General features: G+C 37.4%; 1 protein-coding gene across 1 annotated transcript in view; it reads left to right on the top strand.

The window, feature by feature from the left end:
* Nucleotides 1-1370: 1370 nt before the first annotated feature.
* The window catches only part of LOC308651820 (complement factor H-like), a 224239-nt gene continuing 199939 nt past the window's right edge, over nt 1371-25670 (top strand). The window contains exon 1 of the mRNA XM_081299361.1: nt 1371-1871. Coding sequence (XP_081155487.1) covers nt 1757-1871 — 115 coding nt within the window. The 5' untranslated portion in view covers nt 1371-1756. The remainder of the gene's footprint in view (nt 1872-25670) is intronic.

The following is a 25670-nucleotide window of genomic DNA, read 5'->3' as shown; positions in this document are numbered from 1 at the left end:
CTCCTGACTGAGCTGGCCACCATGAATGCTCTGCTCTTATGATCCCACCAGTCAACAATTGCCCCACATAGCTCAGACTTGTTTTCCAGTATGTCTTCTGTCCAGCTGGTAAAGTTCAGCACAGTGTGTTCTGAAATCATCTATCAGCAACATCAACATAAGTTCACTCACAAGAGATCTCTGTGTGCACTGTTCCCCAACTTCTGAAGTTTTCCTTCTTCCTCTCCCAGTTGTTTTGTACCCTTGTTAATGTCAGTCATTCTGGAAAAATCAATTTGAGCAATTTTTGTGAGTTGATAATGTGTTCTCTAAGATACCGTGTACTTCTTATGCTATAATTTCTATTTTTTTTTTTGAGGCGAGAGGTAGAATTTTCAATTTTCAAAATTGCCACTGCCATGTTTTTAAATGAAGCATTTGAATAAAGTGATATTGTTAAAGATGATGCCCTCATTAATCTTTTGGTCCTCTATTTACAATGTAACCTGGGGTCAATAAGAAAACAATTAACTGGATAAAGAAAACAGGTACTCTCTCCCAGCACCTCTCCCCCTGGCAACAGGGATTGAGCCAAGGGTCACTGCCACTGAGTTGCATCCCAGGTCCTTTTTTATTGTTCATTTTGATACAGGGTCTTGCTTGTTTGCATAGGCTGACCTCTAATGTGGTGTCCTCCTGCTACAGCCTCTAGAGTAACAGAGATTACAGGTGTGGTGCACAGCTGGGTTTCTCTTTAATGTGGCAGATACCTAGCTAATTTCCTCTCTATTATTGTCGCCACTTTATTGAGTGTGCAGTGGATATGATGCATTTGTACTCCCTTTGGATTTTACAACTCACTTTTACATTCCTGAGCCCTCCCAGACTCGCTCTCTGCTGTTCACTTCCTTTCTAGTCCTCCTTAGAGTCCAAATCTTCCAGAACTATGGATGGTTAGTTTCAAGCATGATTAGAGCATGGCTCTCATTTGCTCCAGCTGACACTTTCTTTTAAGAATAGAACTCTTGTAATCTCAATGACTAAGGGAGATCCAACCTACACACCCCTAAAGCATGAACTTGACACAATTAACAGGCCTGGAATTGTAAAAGGGGTGTGTAGGTTGGATCTGCCTTATTGTGCTTGCTTTCTTCCAAAAAATCTTAACAGTGAAAACATCATTACTTTTTCTTCTAATCTATGGAATTTAAAAGAGTTTATTCTTATATTGTTAGAGATTTCTCTCCGTTTCTTCTGTCTCCAGTTAAAATAAAATGCATCCCTATAAGGATTAAAATCCCTTATCCAGAGGAGGAAGATGGCGGCGGGGGCGAGGTGAAGTGTTGGCAGTGGAAAGGGGTTCGGGCGCGGGGGGGTGGGGGGACGCGGAGTGATGGCCCGGGAAGGCAGCAGGGGAGGATAAAAAGCCGCGGGTGTGGGTGGGAGGCAGGGGTGGGCGCCCGAGCGCCACCAGAGTCTGACCGGGCTGTAAGAGCTGGTGTGGCGGGTGCTACACGCGCCGCTCTGCCTGCACCGCACGCTCACCTCCTGGCTCCGCGTTCGGTTCGGCACCAGGAACTGGATCTGGAGGCGCTGCTACCGTGCCGCCTCCGCCGCGGCCCTAGCGCCCCTCGGCTTTGCGCTCCACAAGCCCCGGGCAGTAGGCAGGAACCGCCGTCACCACCGGCTCCCGCGCTGGGGGCCGAGTCCGGCCGCCGCCCACCCCCGGCTGCGCTGGCTCGCGGACGGCCGTTCCCTGGAGAAGCTACCTGTACACATGGGCCTGGTGATCACCGCGGAGGACCAGGAGCCCAGCTTCTGGGACATCGCGAGCATCCTGGTGTGGTGTATGGCTGTGGGGATCTCCTACATTAGCGTCTACGGCCACCAAGGTATTTTCAAAAGAAATAATTCCAGATTGATGGATGAAATTTTAAAACAACAGCAGGAACTTCTGGGCCCAGATTGTTCCAAATACTCACTGGGGTTTGCAAATAGTAATGACAAAGATGATCAAGTTTTAAATTGCCATTTGGCAGTGAAGGTGCTGTCCCCAGAAGATGGAAAAGCAGATATTGTGAGAGCTGCTCAGGACTTTTGCCAGTTAGTAGCCCAGCAGCAAAAGAGATCTACGGATCTGGATGTAGATACGTTAGACAGTTTACTTAGTTCAAATGGTTACCCTGATCCTGATTTAGTATTGAAGTTTGGTCCTGTGGACGGCACATTAGGCTTTATTCCCTGGCAAATCAGATTGTCTGAGATTGTCTCTTTGCCTTCCCACCTAAACATCAGTTATGAGGACTTTTCCTCTGCCCTTCGTCAATATGCAGCCTGTGAACAGCGTCTGGGAAAGTAGTGATCCCTGGTTGCATAATTTGATTTCAGGCTTTTGGAGAAAAGGACGCAAGTGACTCTGATGTTTACAAAGCACCTATGAAACCCTCTGCACACCTAGTACATATTCCTCATAATTTATCAACAAACACAAAAAAGTGTCTTACTTGAGAGTGAGTGTATGGCGGTGTGTGTGTGTGTGTGTGTGTGTGTGTGTGTGTGTGTGGAATTAAACTTATAAATGGGGGAAGTATTGGATAATGAAATATATAGACCTACAACTTTGAGCATATAGCAATGTTATAGGAGCCAAGATTTCAGATATAAAGCTTTGGGCCCCTACTACTTCCCTGTTTTTGTGGGGAGTAGAGGGAGAGAGTGACTAGAACTGTTTGGGTTGTTTGGGGAGAAGGGAATAATTTTTGTTCAGTCTTTCCTAGTGACCAAACTTTAATTTTTTAAAATAATATATTATTAAATGAAGGTATTCTCAGTTTGAGGGAGTTGCAGGGGAGTGGAGTTCTGTGTTGCTCATTTGTTAAAAGCTTGCTCCTCTTCAGAGGAGAGAGAATATCTATCTTGAGATATCCCGTCCACTTTCATTTCTTACTTCATTGTAGTTAAACAATGTGACTTGAGAATGTTGCCTGGTGTCTGTGTTCTGTGTTGTGAAGAACATTTGAAAAGAACTCTTGCTACACTGAAATGCAGAATTTAAAAAATTTAAATGTTGAATTAGGCAATCAAAAGGGAAAAAAGTTGAATAAGTTGTAATCTTAAAAGTAAAGATGGAAAATTTCCTAGAAAAGTTTTGATTTCCTATTTTGTGTAATGAGGAGTATGCTGCATAGTACCCAAAGTTGGTTTAAAAAATATTTCCAGTAACTATTTTTATTTAAAATGAGCATTTGAGAGAAATTATCAGGGTAGCTCTTTTCCTTAGTAGTAACCTATTCATCTTTGAAATAACACCTGGGATTTTTTTTTTTCTTTTCCAGTAAATTCCAGTGGCGACTTTGCATAAAAAAATAAGTAGGATTGAGACCTGTGTGTGGGGAAAAATATTACCAAATCTACAAAAATAATTTAGATTAATTTTATATGTTCTCTTTTATGACAGAGACCTCATTGGTTCTGTTTTTTTAAATGAATAAATGATTTCTTGAAAGATGTTTGAAATTTTCCCCTCACTGCTGATCCTTGGACAGAAACCATACTTTATATTTGATGGACTGTTTTCAGAAAACTCTCTTACAACAAGTGTACAGTAGTTATCTAAACTTGTACTTTTAGAATGGAGTAGTGTAAATACTAGGTCTCAGAAGTCTGAAAAACAGCAAAGACTGAATTTGGAAAGCATGGTCTGGAAATGCTTGTCAGATTCTAAAGTAATGAAGAATAAATGTTTCGACTTTGGATTATAAAACCCCATTTATGATTTTAAAAATACACTTGAAATAAAAATGATTAAACTAAATTTTGGTTCATTGACATTCCTTTGCACTTCATAGTTCTTTATTCAACCTTTTTCAAAGTCTTAATTTATTACCAAAAGTTTTGTGTGAAACTGCAGCATATCTAAAATTTATGGGAAACTTTTTCATTTGTTTCTCTGTGCTGTGATCCATGTTTCATTAAGAGTCTCTGTTTTTGTTTTTGGCTAACTTAAGACAATTTTTGCCTTTTTCAAATACTATAGATATGTTATTTATAACCTTTCTGGAGTATATTCAGCTTTAATGAATTAAATTAATTGTCCCAGTTGAAGTGAAGGGTTGTAATGTTTGTTAAAATGAAATTATTCAAATAGATTACCCATTGGGATATAGCTCAGGTACCTAAAGAGTTAATATTGAGTTTTTGTACTTTTCTCTTATTTCATAATAGTGTTTGTACATCAAAATAAATCTATAGCCCATCACCTGAGTCTAGGAAGAAATACTTGAAACATGTTGCTAAAGGTTCTGAATTTGGATATAGGCATTCCAGGACCTCCTCAAATGAGTTTGACTTCTTATACAATCTACAATTTGAATAACATTGGTCATTCTATCATTCCTGCCCAAATTATCACAGGTTCTGCATCTTCAGGGCTCCCTTTGCACTCCCCCCATAAGAATTGATAGCTGGAAAGAAAAATGTGTCTTTATACGTATTGAAGTTATTTTCTTTCAGTTTTTCTCAACACTCCCCACAATGGAAAAAAATTACCAAATTAAAGCTACTATATGGATGGCAGCTTGTAGCATAGCAAGAAGTTGGAGAGTTTGAATTCCATTCCCAATTCTGGTTGTGCTTTGCTTCTTAAAACTAACTGGTTCTGTTATAAAGTTTAAAAGCTGGTTTTGATGTGAATAGCAAATTCTGGTATATTGTGACAAAGGCTTTAGAATGCCTGTCTCTGAGAAGATGTCATATTAATGAGCAGTGCCAAATACACTGTGCTATCTTATAATTTAATCTTTGAATGTATATTACTTAATTAGCTCCCTCCTGTGATGGTACCATGCATAGAGTCAATTAAATCCTTGTGATGTTTTGTATGGCTGTAGACTTTGGCGCAACATGTAAATAATGTGTACAGCAAGTTTTTATGATTAAGGAATTAAATTTATTGAATTTTATTATTGAGAACAACATGTACGAACAAAACCCAATAAAAGAATATACCCTTTTCATGAAAAAAAAAATCCCTTATCCAAAATGCAATCAAAAAGTAGTATTTCAGATTTCATTTTAGATTTTGGAATATTTGCATATACATAATGAGAAATCTTGGGGCTAGGACCCCAGTCAAACTATAAAGTTCTTTAATTTTTCATGTATACCTTGTGTGCACAGCTGGAAGGTAATTTTTTGTAATGTGTCTTGTTTTGACTTACAACTATCACATGAGGTCAGATGTGGAACTTTGAATTTGTGAAATGACATCGGAACACAAGAACATTTGGATTTTGCATCTGGAAGATTTCTGATTTTCAGTTTAGGATGATCAAACTGTATTTAAATAATAGTTTTCTGAGAGCCTACATTAAATAGTATTACATTGATTTGTGTCTGTGCTCTTTGTATGTTTAAGTTGAGAAATCTGATTGCTTTTTCATTTTATTTTACTAATAAGGGATGACCTTGAAGAGATTCACTGTGTGGTCTAGCCCTCTTTTGCTGATAAGTACTCAGGGAGGTGCATTTGTTGTGGAGAATTTTGTTGGGACTCTGAGAGGGGTAGCTAGGGAGAAAGAAAAAGGTAATTTAACTAAAAAATGTTAATCATGTATATATTTTTAGAATAAGTCCATCTCTCTCAAATTTCACTGATAGATCACTTGGGATCAAGACACCAAATTCCCCATTGGATGTGGCAGCATGGACATCAATCATTACCTTGAAAAGAGTAGATTTGGTTTATGTTTGGGGTGGGCAAGGTAAATCTGCACAATTTCTCTTCAGGAGAGAATGGGATATAATTATGCACCAAGAGCAAAAGCAACTCAGATTGCAACATTCTTACATAAGGAGGGACCAGAAAATTAGAATAATGTATGAAGGATATGTGGAGTCCAAGGAGGCTTTTTAAAAAAATTATATTGAGATATAGCATTTTGGTATGATAATGTGAATGTTCTAAAAAATGATAAGATAAAATTGCAGCTCATTTCTGGACTAATGTTTCTATATAAGTGAGAGTCATTTTTTTTTCTTACCTGGGGAGGAATATTTTCTTTGTATTGAGATTATTTTTTTCTTTTCAGAACTTGGAAGATATTGTTTCACTGGGTTCTGATCTCCTTTGTTTCTGAGAAGAAATCTGAGGTAGCTTGCATCATGATTCTCATTATGTAATATAATCCATAAGTTTTCTGAACTTCAAGATTTTATTTTTATTTTTGGTATTAGTAGTTTGATGATTAAACATCTAAGACTAGTTTTCTTTCTTTTTATTGAACATGATTAGGAAGTTTATGTTTTTTATCATATGTGTTACATTTTCAGTAAGCAACTATTCAAATATGCATTCTCTTAATCTCTACTCCTACTGATCCAATGTTGACTGTGTTTCTTCTGATTTCCTTTCAGACTTTGTTTTTGTCTCTCTTTCATATCAAATTATTTTCATTGTTCTATCTTCAAATGCGCTGACTTTTCCTATTGCCCTTGTTTTTGTCTGATTTTTAAGGTCATTCAGTGGATTTTACTTTTCAGATATCACAAACTTAGGCTCTAGAATGTTCATTTGTTCTTTTAAAATTTTCACTTCACTGTCAAGCCCTTTCATTTGTTCTACAGTTACATTTCCTTTTCAACTATTTAGTATTTAGACATAAGGAAAAGCAGCTCTACTGTTTCCATTCAATATCTGAGTCATCCTGGTTGGCTCCCACTGGAAGCCATCTCCCTGCACAGCATGGTGTGTGGGGTCTCCTAAATGTGTCCCTGGATGGCAGTGGTCCAGACAACTGCTCCCAAGACTCTGATTTACACAGTGTAGAAGATGGATGGGTTGAATCTTGTGGCCAATAGAGCAGTGGAGTGTTCTTGAAGGTATGCCAGGGGAAACTTGATTACATCTGCTGGTTCTACAAGAAAGGAGCTTGAGATAATCAGAACTAATTTATTTTATCTTTTTCAATGAATATAATTCCTCAGTGACTAACTGGTTTAATGACATGGGAAGTATGATCACGTTGGCTGACTAAGTTGCTAGAGCATTTGGATACTTAATCAACAAAGACCGTGCTTTGGTATATTGCCCTTAGCAAGAAAGAAGGGAGGACCTTGTAGAAAAAGCATTGTTTTCAAGTAGACCCGAAGTAATTTTATTTCAGAAAGTAATTTACTGACATTTATTAATCAATTGTCTTCATAACTTCGTTGCAGGACCATTTGATGGAAAAAAATTAATCATTATTATTTTTTTTTTGCAAAATTCATGACTTTAGTTCACGTAATTTAGCTGTTGCCATTTTCCTAGGGAAATTGGCAATCTTCTGTTAAAAACAGAGGTTGAGAAAAAAAAGTATTTCTATAATTTTTTCTTTCAATCTCATTTACTTAAAAATTATTTATAGAAACCTTAACACGTGTACATACACACATGTACATATAAGAGAGGAAGATAACACATTTGATTTCCCCACACAAATATCATTTTATTATAATTCAAATATTAAATACATTATGTAACACAGAAGTAATTCCATAATTCAGCAGTTACTTTTATTGAGTAAAATTTATGCCTAAATTTTGGGGAAATGATTTGTTCAATAAATATACAACAGGTTTTTAAATATATTAATACATGTATGATTTCAACTTTTAATACATTATATGTAATGCATATGTATCTTATGTATGTAAATACATACACTATATATATAATTTATCTTAACAACCAAATTCCTATTTAAGAATAAATTAAAGAGATTCTGGCCTCAAAATAACAATGGACGGCTACAAACAACTCTATTTAACAGCTGGATATTGTCATTAATATTGAGGTTACCAAAAATAAAATCTAAGATGACAATTTGTCTTCATTTCTGGAATCTTCTATACGTAGTATCATGAGTTCTGATATTTTCTTATGTTGTCTTTAAACATCAACCTTCCTTCCAAAAGACCAAATTCATACTTTGGGTTTCTATGGCTTCATTGGGCACCATGAGAGGATGCCATCTCTTCTCTTGAATGGTGATCTGACTTGTTTATCCTCTGATCTTCCTCAGGTCACATCTCTCACTATGACAAAGCTTTGACTTCATATGATAGCTTTATGGTTGGAGTAACTGACTTTATCCCTTTTGTCTCATGCAATATACATCTATTAAAGATAAAGGTACATAAGTTGATACTTATATTTAGAGTAGAGAACATTTTACTCTGCCATTTACTTTGCCTTTCATTTGAGAAGTCATTTATACAAAATACATATTTTCTCTGTTTTTCACAAGTCTCATAGTAAAGCAACTACCTTCTGCAGCAAAATGAGAAATTTACGAATACGTTCTGACATTTTGGTTTAGTATGTGTCTTACAAAACAGATTGGTTTTGGTTTTCATTGAGAACACCTATTTTGCAGTCATGTTTCAAAGGAGCTACCTTCCTGAGGAAGTTCCACTCATTATTCAAAACTACTCAAATGTGACTTCCAATCTGAAGCTGCTGCTGACCTCCCAGGTAGTACTGAGCTGTGTTTCAGTCTTTGCATGGTGCTTCATAACTATCTCCTATTCCAATTACCCTATTGTGATAATTATTTGTTCATATCCCCTGCTATCACTCTACTGCATTAATGTAGATAGAGGATTATATTGCAAACTTTTTTTATACTCCTGTATTTTGGTATATGATGTAGGAAAATCACATAAACGTACATTCGCAGAAGAAAAAGAAAAAGGTTACCTACATATTTATTTAAAAATATATGAAAACCACTGGGCATGGTGGCACACACCAGTAATTTCAACAATCTGGGAGCCTGAGGCAGAAAGATGGCAAGTTCAAAGCCAGCCTTAGCAGGTTAACAAGGCACATAGCAAAGCAGTGATACCCTGTCTATAAATCAAAAAGGGCTGTGCATGTGGCTTAGTGGTTACTATTAAGTTTACTTAGTTTACTACTCCATACCAAAAAAAAAACAACACAGAAAGCATATAGGAAAACATAAGTACTATATCATTTCAATGTGCATAATTGAAATTCTATGCCTATCTCTTGTTTGCAAAATCAATCTCATAGGCATGAAAAATTACAAAGATACTTTTAAGTATCTAATAGACTAAATATTAATTTATAAAGACATTGCAGCTAAAAAAACAAACAAACAACAAACAAACCTAGCATAGAATCTTAAAGAATGAAGGAGAACGGGATGTCAGTGCAGTTGAGGTAAATCTTGGGGGCAATTGCTTTGAACTGAGCCTCCAGCAGACCAAGCCAAAATGAGGCTGCTCATTCTAAGGTTCTGTGTCCCAAACAGAACCTGGACTCCTTAACCTTCTGAGGAATGAGGAGAAAGATGGCAGTGAGATACTGAACAGGCCAGTTTTAGCCTTCATGGTAAATAAGTCGGCTTTGCTTTAGGGTTTAAAAGGAAAGAAGCCTGAAGTAGTCTGAGGCTCCTCAGTCCACGTTTGTAACATCCTCTTTGTTTCTGTTAATGCTACTTTATAAAGCCAACTCCTCTGCTGTACTCACAGGAACCTTTTTCTGCACCTTCAGATGAGACTGCCAAATCCATGCCTCAGTAATAGAAGCCACTGAGATCTTTGTGGTGATTTTGTCTTTTGACATAATTTTACAGGCAGAAAACTGGCCTTCACTATAATGATGGATGATGCATTGAGATGCAGTTAAACAAGTTTTCTTTAGGTCATTTGTTATTGGATTCCCATAGTTGAAGTTGGCTCATTGGGAACTTAAAATTAATTACTCCTATTTCAAACTTAAGGGCCACTAATAAAAGCCTTAATGGAAATAAAGGCATATCTCTCTAATACTAATGTGTTTGTCATTAATATCGATGATTTTATTGGTAGTATTATTATTTTATGATAAGAAATATTTTATATAACATAAGCATTTCATAGCACTCAGGTATTTTCTGAATCTGCATGGGAAAAAAGTAGAAGATTGAGAAGGAATAATTTCAACTTTCAATTTTACCAAATTGCTAGAGCATTATTATTCATATCTCAATGTAAAGATGACACATATTCAGTATTTACCACTAAAGAAAACCTTTTCAGAAAATACTAGAAAATATACCTTTTAAATATAGAGGCAGTTCTATTTAGTATCAAAAAAGCTATAAAACACATGACATGCTTTTTGTATACCTTTGCTTTAATGGTTCATAAAAAGCTATTTATTCTTCTGGTAATAAAATTTACTATTCCTTATCAAGGTCAATATATAATGTGTGTGTGTATATGTATATGCATATATATGAAATGTCATAAATTTCCAGAGTCCGACTAAATGAATGATGCAGACTCAAAAGAATCAATAGTGAACTTATAAAAGTCAGAAGCTTTTTTTTTATTGATTGTTCAAAACATTACAGAGCTCATGATATATCATCTTTCATACATTTGACTCAATTGGGTTTTGAACTCCCATTTTTACCCCAAATACAGATTGCAGAATCACATCTGTTACACACTCACATTTTTACATAATGGCATATTAGTGACTGTTGTATTCTGCTACCATTCCTATCCCCTACTATCCCCCCTCCCTTCCCCTCCCATCTTCCCTCTCTACCTCCTCTGCTATTGTTCAATTCTCTCCCCCTTTTTTCCCTCCCCCTTGCCCCTCACAACCTCTTATAATTTTGTGTATCATTGAAGGTCTCCTACCATTTCCATATGCTTTCCCTTCTCTCTCCCTTTCTCTCCCCCCATTCGTCTTTGTTTACTGTTAGTCTTTTCCTCATGCTCTTCCTTCCTGTTCTGTTCTTAGTTGCTCTCTTTATATCAAAGAAGACATTTGGCATTTGTTTTTTAGGGCTTGGCTAGCTTCACTTAGAATAATCTGCTCTAATGCCATCCATTTCCCTGCAAATTCTATGATTTTGTCATTTCTTAGTGCTGCATAATACTCCATTGTGTATAGATGCCACATTTTTTTTATCCATTCATCTATTGAAGGGCATCTAGGTTGGTTCCACAGTGTAGCTATTGTGAATTGTGCCGCTATAATCATTGATGTGGCCATATCCCTATAGTGCACTCTTTTAAGGTCCTCAGGGAATAGTCCGAGAAGGGTGATAGCTGGGTCAAATGGTAGATCCAGGCGGGTGGACCAATGGTACAGAATAGAAGACACAGTAACCAATCCACAAAACTACATCAATCTTAAAGGGGCTAAAAGCATGCAATGGAGGAAGGATAGCATCTTCAACAAATGGTGCTGGGAAAACTGGAAATCCATTTGCATCAAAATGAAACTGAATCCCTTTCTCTCACCATGCACAAAAGTTAACTCAAAATGGATCAAGGAGCTTAATATTAAATCAGAGACACGGCGTCTGATAGAAGAAAAAGTTGGCTATGATCTACATACTGTGGGGTCGGGCTCCAAATTCCTCAATAGGACATGTTGAGAGCCACAGCCAAAGGGGCCCCAGCAAACTTCCAGCTGCCAGCAAACTTCCAGCTGCCGGCTGATGATTGGCTCACAGCAGCCCCAGCAACATCTAGCTGATTGGCTCCTCTGCGGTGATGTTCATTGGGCTGTTTCCCTGCCCTTCAGACTGCCAGCTGATGATTGGTTCACAGCGGCCCCAGCAACATCTAGCTGATTGGCTCCTCTGCGGTGATGTTCATTGGGCTGTTTCCCTGCCCTTCAGACTGCCAGCTGATGATTGGCTCATAGCGGCCCCAGCAACATCTAGCTGATTGGCTCCTCCACGGAGCTGCTCATTGGGGGACTTCTTTGGCTCCGCCTACACGACCCAGCCAATCGGCCTCAAGAACAGGAGGATTGTGGGAGGTGGTGAGGGTTGTGTGGGAGTGAGAGGCTTGTGGGAAGCCGGTGGTGGCAGTTGGGCTCTGAGGGTTTTTCCCTGAGGAGCTGTTTTGTTTGGCCTTTGTAGTTCTAAAAATAAAGTTAGTTTCTTTTGACAAGTGGCTCCTGAATTGTGCCCAGCCAGACTGCGGCATTTGGTGGCTTGCACGGGGAGCGACTGAGGGTAAGTAAACTGCTCGCCCCTGAGGGCAGGGCGAGAGGATGGGTAGCCATTCTAAGATTCCTCTTTTGTTTTGCTTCATTTTTGTTTTAACTTGCCTGTCCCTGGAGAAACCGCTCACATCTGAGGAAAAACTATTTGCATCTGAGGAAAAACTATTTGCGTCTGAGGAACAGATAGGGAGAAAGGACGGATGCACATGTCAGGAGGATAGAAAGGCTGTCATAATGATTTTGTGTGGTTCCATTTTTATTTCATTCTGTCTCAGTTTTGTTTGGTGTTATCTTGTTGGGTTGTATTATAGTAGAAATACGGGATCAGCAATTAGTAAAAAACAAACCGAAAGACTGTTAAGTAAATTGTTAGAGGAAGGAGGCATCGCAGTAAAATCAAGAACAGTCAGGGCATACGTTGATACAATACAACAATGTAGCCCATGGCTTTTTAAGGAGGAGTTGTTAGATATATCACAATGGAACCATCATGGTGAAGATTTAAAAAGAATAGAAAAGAACAACCCAGGGACTCTGCCAGTTGGCACATTGACATTGTGGGCGTTGGTATCTGGTTTGCTTAGTCCAAAGCCTTCAATTCAGACAAAGGTAGAGGAAGGAGAAGACATATTGATTCAAGTAAAAGAGAAGGTCTCTCAAATTAGTCAGAAAGAGGAAAAGATTCAAGTAAAAGAGAAGGTCTTTCGAGCTAGTGAGACAGAGGAAGGAAGTTTAGAGCAGAAAAAGCCATCAGAGGAAAAGTTACAACAGGAGACTGCTAATAACACCTTTCTATCAGAGAGTGTAAGTGTCCAACCATCAGCACCACCTCTACAGGAGACTGCTACTAACAGCATTCTATCACCAGAGGACATAAGTGTCCAATCAACAGCACCACCTCCATATGCTAGGAGACTCCCAACCCCTGCAGTTGATAGTTGGGATCCTGAGAAAGGATCTCAAGTATGCCCTGTATTTGAGGTAGGAGGGCAGCGAATTTACCAGGGTTTAAATTTCAAAACAGTAAAGGAGCTAAAAGAGGCTGTAACAACCTATGGTCCTCAAGCACCCTTCACTGTAAGCTTGGTCGAATCCATTAACAACTTGAACATGACGCCAGCAGATTGGGCTAATATGTGTAAAGCTGTGCTAAATGGAGGACAATACCTGTTATGGAAGGTTGCCAATGAGGAATTTTGCAAGGAGACGGCTAAGCGAAATGCAGCAGCTGGTTATTCTCAGAGAAATCTAGATATGTTGTTAGGAAAGGGACCTTATGAGGATCGGCAGCAACAAATTGCATATGATCCTGGCGTATACTCACAAATTGCTGCAGAGGCGATTAGGGCATGGAAGACTTTACAAGGACATGGAGGTTTACAAGGTCAATTATCTAAGATAATACAAGGAGCTAATGAACCTTACGCTGAATTTGTAGATAGGCTTATTCAAACAGCTACCAGAGTTTTTGGGAATACAGAACAAGCAATGCCATTAATAAAACAACTGGCTTATGACCAAGCGAATCGTTGGTGCAGAGATATCATTAGACCATGGAAACAGGAAGATTTAAACACATATATTGAATTATGTAGAGACATTAATGAACAAGAGCAAGTCATGGCAGCTGCAGTAAAACAGGCTTTAGATGCCAGAGACATTAATGAACAAGGGCAAATTGTGGCAGCTGCAGTAAAACAGGCTTTATATACCAGGCCAAGAACATGCTACAATTGTCAACAAACAGGACATTTTAAAAGGAATTGCCCCATAAGAGGAGGGTTTAACAAAACTAGGTATCAAAGGAGTAGAATACCGGGTATTTGCCCACGATGACGTAGAGGGAGACATTGGGCTAATGAATGCCGTTCTCAAACCACCATAGAGGGTACTCCATTACATTGGGCTAATGAATACCGTTCTCAAACCACCATAGAGGGTACTCCATTAAAAAATGAACAAGGACAAGGTGTTTATCCACAATATCGTGGACAAAGGCATCGGGCTCCGTTGCCAAAAATTGGACATGGGGCCCCAGTGCTCCGGGGCCCCAAACCACAAATATACGGAGCACTGGAGGATCCCAGCAACCCCATCAGGGTAGTGACCAGGACACATTGTCCATCAGATCCCTCATCAGACAAACCAGAGGGAGCGCAGGGTTGGACGTCTGCGCCTCCGCCAGATCAGTACTAACTCCAGAGATGGGAGTTCAAATCATTCCCACAGGAGTAAAAGGACCTCTTCCCAAAGGAACAGTAGGCTTATTATTGGGACGCAGCTCTTCTACTCTAAAAGGACTTTTGATAAGTCCTGGGGTAATTGATCCCGATTATGAAGGTGAAATAAAAATTATAGCCAGATCTCCAAAGGGTATATCAGTAATTTCACCAGGAGATAGAATAGCACAGTTACTAATAATACCAAGCCTACATGATAAATTTTCCAGTCATGCTGTAGAAAGAGGTTCCAAGGGATTAGGCTCCACAGGTGTAGATTGGGCTATGCTTTCTTTAAATTTACATTCTCGCCCCATGCTAAAACTAAATATTCAAGGACATGAATTTAATGGGCTACTGGATACAGGTGCAGACCTTAGCATCATCTCTCATCAAGAATGGCCAAAACATTGGCCATTACAACAAGCCACTCAAACGCTTCGAGGCCTAGGAGTGGCGACTAATCCCGATAGAAGCGCGATGGTATTAGATTGGAAGGATCCTGAAGGATGTGAAGGAACTATACAGCCATATGTATTGGATCATCTTCCCGTAAATTTATGGGGACGAGATGTCTTAGATCAATTAGGTTTGACATTAACAAATAACATCAATCAAAATACACCCACTATTATGGCTAGACAAGGTTTTAGGAAAGGAAAAAGATTAGAAACACAAGAACAAGGTATAGCAGCACCAATACAAATAGATCAAGGAACAGACAGACATGGGTTGGATTTTCACAAAGGGCCACTGAGACAATAAAAATTACATGGAAATCAGAAAGACCAGTATGGGTTCCTCAGTGGCCCTTGACTAAAGAAAAGATACAAGTAGCCCATGATCTGGTCAAACAACAATTAGTGGAAGGACATATACAACCTTCTGTATCTCCCCATAATACTCCCATTTTTGTCATCAAAAAGAAATCTGGTAAATGGAGATTATTGCAAGACTTAAGAGCCATTAATAATGAAATGGTCATTATGGGACCTGCTCAATCGGGGATTCCTCAATTGTCTGCTTTGCCAAAATCTTGGTATGTTTTAGTTATAGATATTAAAGATTGTTTTTTTTTTCAATTCCAATTCATCCTGAGGATAGTCCACGTTTTGCATTTACTATCCCTGCACTAAATCATGAAGGTCCTGATCAGAGATATGAATGGAAAGTACTCCCTCAAGGGATGGCTAACAGCCCAACTATGTGTCAAATTTATGTTACCAAAGTAATCCAGCCACTTAGAAATCAAAATCCTGAACTACAAATATTTCACTATATGGATGATGTATTATTAGCACACAAAGCTAAAAACACATTGTTAGAATGTTATGCCACACTTACAAATTTATTAAAAAATTATAATCTAGAGATAGCAATAGATAAATTACAATTAAATTTTCCAATTAATTATTTAGGAGTTCTATTATCCTCAACCATGGTCCGTCCACCAAAAATTCAAATACGAGTAGATCAACTCAAATCACTTAATGACTTTCAAAAGTTATTAGGAGACATAAACTGGATAAGGCCTTATCTAGGTATACCAACAGGAGAGTTGGGACCTTTATTTGATATCCTAAAAGGTCCATCAGATCCAAATTCACCCCGAATGTTAATGCCCGGAGCAAGAAAGGCATTAAAAATCATTGAAACATATATGGAAAATATGCATTTGGATAGAATTGATATAAGTTTGCCTTTATTATTTATTGTACTACCAACAAAAAATATTCCTACAGGAGTATTTTGGCAAGAAGGTCCATTATTATGGATACATTTATCTTATTCTCCTAACACTATTCTTACTAGGTATCCTGAGGCTGTAGGACAATTAATACTCAAAGGAATAAAAACAGCAAAGGGAGTATTTGGAATTTCTCCCAATAAAATTATTACTCCATATACTATGAATCAAATTGATGAATTAGCTAATGAGTTAAATACTTGGGCAATAATCATGTGCAAATCTAATGTTTCATTTGATAACCACTTACCATCTAATCCTTTATTGTCTTTTTGGTCATTGCATCCTGTAATTTTTCCAAAAATGACAAGAAAAACACCTATCATGAATGCTCCAAATATATTCACTGATGGGTCAAATAATGGTACAGCAGCAATAGTTACACCTGATCAAACTTTTACATTTTTAGTACCCAAACAATCAGCTCAAAAGGTAGAGCTTAATGCAGTCTTACAAGCTTTTGTGATGTTTAAAGATTCTGTATTTAATTTATTTTCTGATAGTCAGTATATAGTTAATGCTATAGTATCCCTTGAAGATGCTGGTAGGATTTCCCCTTCTTCTACTGTTTTCTCTTTGTTTTCCACTATACAAAGTTTAATCTGGGACAGAAAAGATCCATTCTTTATAGGACATATCAGGGCACATACAGGATTGCCTGGAGCCCTTAGTTTGGGCAATGATTTAGCAGATAAAACTACACATGACATACATATTTTCTCTACACTAGAAGAAGCTATAAATTTTCATAAAAGGTTCCATGTCAATGCTAATACTTTACAAAAGCGTTTTAAAATAACTAAGGAACAAGCTAGACAAATAATAAAACAATGTCAAAATTGTGTGACCTTTTTACCACAAGTTAATCTTGGAGTCAATCCTAGAGGATTGATACCTAACCATATTTGGCAGATGGACGTCACACATTTGCCAGAATTTGGAAAATTAAAATATTTGCATGCTACAGTTGATACTTCTTCTGGATTTTTGATGGGCTCCCTTCATGCCGGAGAAAAAACTAAAGATGTTATAGCTCATTGCTTACAAAATTTTGCCACTGTGGGCATTCCAAAACAGTTAAAAACAGATAATGCCCCTGGTTATACTTCTACCTCTTTTAAACAATTTTGCGCATCATTTGGCATTACTCATATAACAGGAATCCCATACAATCCACAGGGACAAGGCATAGTTGAAAGAGCTCATCAAACTATTAAAATGTACTTATTAAAGCAAAAAGACGGAATTGGGAAGGGGTATATATTCCCCAAAGATATACTTAAAATAACCCTTTTTACTCTAAACTTTTAAAATTTGGATTCATCAGGACTTAGTGCTGCAGAAAGGCATATGTGTCCAAAAAATGTACATAAGCCCAAGGTACTTTGGAAAGATATTCTAACAGGACAATGGAAAGGTCCTGACCCAGTAATTGTCTGGAGTCGGGGGTCTGTTTGTGTGTTTCCACAGGAAGAACAGCAGCCGATTTGGGTTCCGGAAAGATTAACTAAAATCCTGACCCAGTGATTGTCTGGAGTCGGGGGCCTGTTTGTGTGTTTCCACAGGGAGAACAGCAGCCGATTTGGATTCCAGAGAGATTAACTAAAGCGATTTCTACAGACCAAAAAGAAGATGATTTGGCTCAAATCCATAACAGCTGATATCCAAAACACCAATTTGGCTATCCTTACATCTGCGACAGAACCAGGATGCTTTTTTCAATATCTATTTTATTATTGCCCTTTCCCATATCATGAAGTTCTATTTTGGTTTTTGAGCTCATACAGACCTAAGTTAATGTTTTGCTGATCAGTTCTATTTTTTTTTTTTTGACTATAGAGTTTTTAAACATTGCAATGGAGATTTCACCTGTAAAAAGTTATAAGGCCTTTACTATTATGTTATGTGTTGTATGTAGTATATTATGTGTGCACACTTGTATTTTGTGTTATATGTTTGAATGTATGTATGTCCATATATCATATATGATGAGCGCTCATGAAAAAATGGATCCAAATATTTTTTTTTTATTCACGTGATTTAAATGGTTTAATTTAAATTGGGTAAATAACTATTAAGAATTGTTTTAATATGTAAACAAAAAAGAAGGTTAACAGATCTGTTTGTTTACTTTCACCTTTCCTTTTCATTATATTTAATAATTCTCTTCAAGATAATGTAAATTGTTAAGAAAATTGTTTTCTTTTCTCTTCAAGATAATGTAAATTGTTAAGAAAATTGTTTTCTTTTAGTGCCTTCTGGAATGTTACATAATTTTTTCTTTAGCCATTATTGCTAGAATTCCTATCTTCATCCCAGTGCCGGTGAAGACAAAGATAAAACTAATCTACAGTTTTGGCAATAGCCATCACTGAACTGCTTTCAGAACTTGCCTAAACTATGTGTCACTTGTATGCATTGTGAACTCACTTGTATGCATTGTGAACTATCTGTTGGTGCAGCGACTTGTGGTAGAGTTGGGGTATTTTTGCTGATGATGTCATCGGTTGTACAATTTTTCCAACAAGAGCCGTCAATTGCCTTGGTGTATCTTCCTCCCTTCTGCTTGTCATGACAAAGACCTCTCCACAGGTGTGGCTGTATACTGGACCGGTAGTCAATGACGGGTAAGATCCAATTACAATGGTACCAACCTAAGACAGGAGGCTGACGCCCTGAGGTCAGCTCATCCGAAGACAGGTAAGGACCATATGTAGTATTGGACAACCTAAGGCAGGCACGGTCCCCAAGCCACATGCTTGTTGTTTAAACAGAGAGGGGGAGATGTTGAGAGCCACAGCCAAAGGGGCCCCAGCAAACTTCCAACTGCCAGCAAACTTCCAGCTGCCGGCTGATGATTGGCTCACAGCAGCCCCAGCAACATCTAGCTGATTGGCTCCTCTGCAGTGATGTTCATTGGGCTGTTTCTCCGCCCTTCAGACTGCCAGCTGATGATTGGTTCACAGCGGCCCCAGCAACATCTAGCTGATTGGCTCCTCTGTGGTGATGTTCATTGGGCTGTTTCCCTGCCCTTCAGACTGCCAGCTGATGATTGGCTCATAGCGGCCCCAGCAACATCTAGCTGATTGGCTCCTCCATGGAGCTGCTCATTGGGGGACTTATTTGGCTCCGCCCACACGACCCAGCCAATCGGCCTCAAGAACAGGAGGATTGTGGGAGGTGGGGAGGGTTGTGTGGGGGTGAGAGGCTTGTGGGAAGCCGGTGGTGGTAGTTGGACTCTGAGGGTTTTTCCCTGAGGAGCTGTTTTGTTTGGCCTTTGTAGTTCTAAAAATAAAGTTAGTTTCTTTTGACAAGTGGCTCCTGAATTGTGCCCAGCCAGACTGCGGCAGGTTCTCTCAGTAGTGGGTTAAGAAGGTGACTCCATAATAAGTTAAATATCGCCATTAATGGTAACAGAATAGAAAACTTGGAATGGAACCACCATTTGACCCAGCTATCCCACTCTTTGGTCTATACCCAAAGGACTTAAAAACAGAAAACTTCAGTGACGCAGCACTTCAATGTTTATAGCAGCACAATTCACAATTGCTAAACTGTGGAACCAACTTAGATGACCTTCAATATGAATGGGTAAAGAAACTGTGGTATATATACACAATGAAATATTACTCAGAATTAAAATAAAATAAAATTATGACATTTGCAGGTAAATGGTTGGAGTTGGAGAACATCATGCTAAGCAAAATAAGTCAATCCCCCCAAACCAGAAGCTCCATGTTTTCTCTAATAAGTGGATGCTAATTCATAATAGGGGTGGCATAGGATGAGTGGCAAAACATTGGATGGGGCAAAGGGGAGGAGGGAGGGGCCAAGGGGTAGGAAACATGGTGGAATGAGACTGACATCATTATCCTAGGTACATGTATGATTGCACGAATGGTGTGAATCTACTTCATGTACAACCAGAGAAGCAAAAAATTTTTTCTATTTGTATACAATGAATCAAAGAGTTTTCTACTGTCATATATAACTGATTAGAACTAATAAAAAAAAGAATGTCTCACACACACACACAAAAGAATACTAATGCCTATAAGAGATGTAATTCGTCCAGCAACAAGGGAGGCATAGCAAAAATAATTAAATTCCTAATATTACTAATATTCCGAATATTACTACAAAAGTTTTAAAACTTTATGTGTTATATTTATGGATGCTTATTAATTGTGCAAATTAATAGTTATTTATGATATTTTTATACATGCATACAACATGCTGTGATTTTATCCACCCTTCTGTCCTTACCTGACCTTTGTGCCCTTCCCCTTTTCTTATAGTCTCCTTCAACTTTTATGTTGCGTGTTCTTTTTTCCCCCATAGATTTTCACACCTGAGAGAAAACATGTGATACTTGCCTTTCTGAGTTTCCTTAACAGGATACTCTCCAGTTCCATCCATTTTTTCCTGCAAATGACATAATTTAATTTTACTTTATGGGTGAACATTATATATCTGTTCATCTGTTGATGGGCATCTAGGCTGATTCCATAACTTTGCTGTTGTGAATAGTGACACAATAAACAGGCATGGAGGTTATCTCTTTTCCCATTGACTTTCACTCCTTTGTGTACATACATATCCAGGAGTGGTATAGTTGGAACATTTGGTAATTCTATTTTTAGTTTTCCTAGCAACTTCCATATTTTTTTCCTGAGTGGCTATGCTACTTTATAGCCTCACCAACAGTGTTAAAAAGTTCCTTTTCCCTCACATCCTCACCAGCATTCGTTATTTCTTTGTTTTCTTGATAATAACTGTATTTACGGGGTGAATTGTCATTTCATGGTAGTTTTGATTTGCATTTTTCTTATTCTTAAAGATGTTGAACAGTTTTTCATGAATTTATTGATTAGTTGTACTTATTTTGAGAAGTATCTCTTCAGATTATTTGTCCATTTATTGATTAAATTACTCTTTTTTGGTGTTGATTTTTATTTTAGTTCTTTACATATTCTGGATATTAATCCATTCTATACTCCATCTTTTCACTCTGTTGATTGTTTCCTTTCTCAGGATGAAGTTTTTAATTTGATGTGATCTCAATTGTTAGTTCTTTTTATTATTTCCTGGGCTGTTGGAGTCATGGCCAGTACCAAATATTCCCTTTGTTTTCTCTAGTACTTTCAAAGTTTTCAGTCTCACATTATGACTTTTGATCTATTTTGAGTTGATTTTCATGTAGGGTGAGAGATGAGGATCTAATTTCAATCTTCTTTTTAAATTTATTTTTGTTCTTTTTAGTTTACAAGTCAGTGGAGTATAATTTGACATACTTGATGTTCATTTTTCCTAGTGCCATTTGTTGAAGAGGCTGACTTTTCTCTTAAGTGTATTTTTGGCTCCTTGGTTAAGAATTAGATAACTCTAGATGCAAAGCTTTATTCCTGGGTCCTCCATTCTATCCCACTGGTCTTCATGTCTATTTTTATGCTAATACCATGATGTTATTGTTACAATGACTCTAGTATATTTTGAAGTCAAGGATAGTGATGGGTCCGGTATTGTTCCTTTTGCTCAGGATTGCTTTGGATATTTGGGTGTTTGTTATGCTTCCATTTGAATTTGAGAATTGTTTTGCTAATTCTGTGAGGAATATCACTTTTTTTGTGTGTGTGTGTCTGTGAGTGTGTTTAATCTGTAGATTGCATTGGATATTCTGGCCATTTAACAATATTAATTCTTCCAATCCATGAACATAGGAGGTCTTTCCATCCTCTGGTTTCTTGTTCAATTTCTTTATTCAGTGTTTCATAAATTTAATTTTAGAAGAGATCTTTCACGTCCTTGATTAAGTTTATCCATAATTTTGTTGGTTTTTGAGGCTTTTTTGAATAGGATTATTTTTCTGTTTTCTTTCTCAGTGAATTCATTATTGCCGTATGTGGGTTTTGTATTCTGTTACTTTGCATTTATCAGTTCTAAGAATCTTTAGGTGGAATCTTTAGGGTTTTCTAGGCATATCATCTGCAAACAGGGATAATTTTACTTTCTCTTTTCCTATTTACATTCCTTTCAGTTCTTTCTCTTGCCTGATTTATCAGGCTGAAGTTTCTAGTACTATATTAAGTAAGAGTGGTGAGCATGCAGATTCTTGTCTCATTCCTCTTTATTTTAGAGGAAATGTTTTCAATTTTTCCCCATTCAGGGTGATATTGGTTATGAGTTTGTCACAGATAACCTTTTCTAAAAAATTTATTTTGAGGTATGATCTTTCAATACCTAGTTTATGCATGGTTTTTATCATGACAGATAATGACATTTTTAAGTTTTTTTTCTGCATCTATTGATGATCATGTTATTTTTATCATTCATTCTATTATAAGTTGTATTATTTTTATTGATTTGTGTATGGCAAACTAGCTGTGTCGTTGGACTAAAACCAACATGGTCATGGTGCAGTAGTCTAAACATGCTGTGAGCTTTTTTTTTTTAAAAAAAAAAAACTACACAATAGGAAATTTCGTAATAGAAAAAGAGAAAAGTGCTTGGTTGGTCTGCTAACTATATGATTAAGAATTCAGTAGAGTTGAGATTTATGTTCTTTTCATAAAATGTTGATTTTCACCCATTTTATTTTCGCTGACAATTGTTGTTGATGGACAGTATGAAGTAGTTGGAAGTATCAAGTGTTTCTAATATTTAAGTCCAGAACCTCTTGATGAGTTACTTCATTTTAAGTCTTTGGATTACTAAGACTATGTCCAAGGAATTAAATTGATAAGCATAATGAATGGGTGCTATACTTTGGATCTTGAATATTTTTCAAAGTCCTATGTGTTAGAGAATTTTGGTGCCTAGCTTGTTATTGGGAGGTGGTGGAGTCCTTAGGAAGACTTCCAGTATGGTCTATGGATTGTTGGGAGTGTGTCATTGAAGGGGATATTTGTATCCTGGCCTGTCCCGCTTTTCCCCTTCTCTTTTCTAGCAGTGAGGTCAATGATCCTGCTCTGCACCTGCTGCTACCATAATGTGCTGCCTTGCTCAGGCCCCAAAGCAGTGGGTCTTATTATTATGGACCCCAAGTCTTTTCTCTTTATGAATTGACTTATGTTAGGTATTTTTTTTTTGTTATAGTGATATAAAGTTGACTAATGAAATGAGTGAATAAATAACCTTTCCTAGTAAAGAAAGAAAAAATATTCTAAAGTAATTCAATTTTTCCCTCTGTTACTCATAAATTATCAAATTCCTTTTGTGATTTCTTTAAAATAATGAGCATTATCCCTTTAGCTATAACAAATAGTTCAATAATTTCTACCAAATTGGCCATTCAGTTCTATTGAGTTGGATAATTTTCGTATTGGAGGGGCACAGAATGGCAGAAAGGCAAAGAGAATTCATTAGTATTAATTGTTAGGCGAAAGTCACCTGGTTTGTATAATCAGCTTACAAAACAAATAAATGTTAGAAAGTCTGTAAAGACCTTTGAATTTCTTTCCCTCCTTTCAAAATTTATTTACACACTACCCACTGTTTGACATACAAGTCAAGTCTCAGCCCCTCTTTGAAGAGAGATTTCTGTAATGTATTTGACACAGAACCAAGGTATCAAAGCAACCCAAGTGTGTCACTGCTAGTTCTCCTCTTCTGATGTTTCACATACTCCATTTTCTCTTTTGAACTTTCCTCCTATTCTACCTTTTTTATGCTTATATTTTACTTGATTTTTATAACTACTCCTTTGAATAGTTTTTTTTATAACTCTTATTTTCTTCAACTAGACTCTAAGTTCCTTTTATGTGGTACACTCGTACTTGGAGATAATAATTGCTTGACAAATACTGAGCAATTTTTTTGTTAACCTGGGAATGATTCTTATTGTGAGCAGAAAATGTGTGTGCTGACTCTTCTCCCATGGGGCCCAGACTAGCAGAAGCATTGTCCTACCTAGAGTTCATCTTTGCAATCCCACTGCCCCCCAAACAACAAACAAACATATACAGCTGTTTGTTTTGTTTGGAACCCTGAGCAAAATATCCTGACTGTTAGACTGGGTGATAAATTGTGAATTAGATTTTTGCTTTGACAAAACTTTTTCAGAACTCCATCTGGAATCTTGAAGCTAATTAATTTCATCTTGAATCCCCAGTTCCTGGTCCAGCAAAGACTACAACATTTACTATTAAAATTTGATCAGAAAACAAATTGACCAGGATTTTCATTTGACAACATTGCTAGACACTACAATGTTTGATGATAAAATTTTCTGAGAATATGTTCATTCATCTGTATTGTCTCATCCTCCCACTCTGTTGATTTAATAGTCCAGGCATTGTCCTTTCTGTTAACCCTTCTTTCTTCTGGGCCTTCTGGAATTCCCACACCCTCATAAACAAACTTCCCTAAACTGTTGGTTTTTCCAAAGAGCTTACTGATGGTTTTATTTTAATAGGAACAAGTTCTAACATTTGAGTCTTTAGAATAGAGTCTGCTCCTTTTCTTTTAGTACCCCATCCCCCAGGCTCTGTGAGTATGCTGCTGCTGTTCTGCCTGCAGATTATAGAGCGTTTTATCATGATTTTTATTGCAGCCTTTGTTTTCCCCCCTTTGCTGTGTTCTTTCAGCCTACTGCAGATGCCTTCACATTCATGGGTGTTTTGAGTGTCAGCTCTCATTTGTCCTCCTTACGTGAGCATGAGTGTCTGCTCTCACCCTTTCAACATTCTTTGCCTTAGTGAACAACATGCTCAAGATCCTTTATAGTCCCTTTAGTTTGATGACTTTTAAATCTGATTTTGTTGAGCACCCTCTCAAGGCTGGGATTTAGTGTGACCAGAAGTACTTTACTTCTGGAAATGCGTACTAAAGCATGCTACTCTGCCACTCCAGCCTGTCCTTCCAGCCCTCACACTGCTAACAAAAAAACTGATTTGTTTTTAGGTCACCAAGACCTTCAGTCCCTTGCACACTTCAATTGTATACTTTTTCCCCAATTTTGGCATGGATTTTTTTCCTTCTTCTTTCTTACTTTTCTACCTCCTGCCCACATTCTGCTGCCTTACAACTGCACTGACTGTCCTCAAAGCTTCTGGAAATCTCTATCAAGTTAAATCCAATTAATCGTGTTTTTTTTTTCTGATTCTTCTCTTTCTTGGAACTTTCTTCTTTTGAGGTCGACACTATCATACTCTTTTATATGTCCTGCCTGTGCTTAGTTCACCTTTATAGGTTTCACTTCTTTTGCTTTCTCTTAGAAATTATGTTTTGCAAGGAGTCTTCCTTGTGTTTTCTTCTTTTCTCTTCTGATCTCTTTTTAGTTTACTTCGCTGAAGCGATAGCTTTAATAATGATATGCTAATAAATTCCGAATCTCAATATTTGTCTTATTGCTATATCTGGATGTCTAATACTGCTTGGCACTGGATGGCTTGGCATTAGTGTGTCTTGGCATTAGATGTCTTCATTCAGAATTCCCCAAACTAATTTTGTTATCTTTTTGAATTATCTTTTTATTTTTTTTCCTGTTTGGGGAATTCTACCATCCATACCTCTAGAGAGGTATTTGGCTTTGCTTTCACAAATTCATTGTCCCTGTTTGCATTAAAAAGAAGGTAGATCTTTTTATTTAATACTAAGGGTGCTAATATTATACATTACATTTCTAGACATGTCATTAGTTGCACGTGGCCAGAAGTTGCAATTGATTTCTTATCATGTACAGTCTAACTGGCATAAAGTATCA

Source organism: Spermophilus citellus (genome assembly GCF_964194105.1).
Source record: "Spermophilus citellus genome assembly, chromosome: 6".
Classification (NCBI taxonomy): domain Eukaryota; kingdom Metazoa; phylum Chordata; class Mammalia; order Rodentia; family Sciuridae; genus Spermophilus; species Spermophilus citellus.
This window is presented reverse-complemented; position numbering and strand designations above follow the sequence as displayed.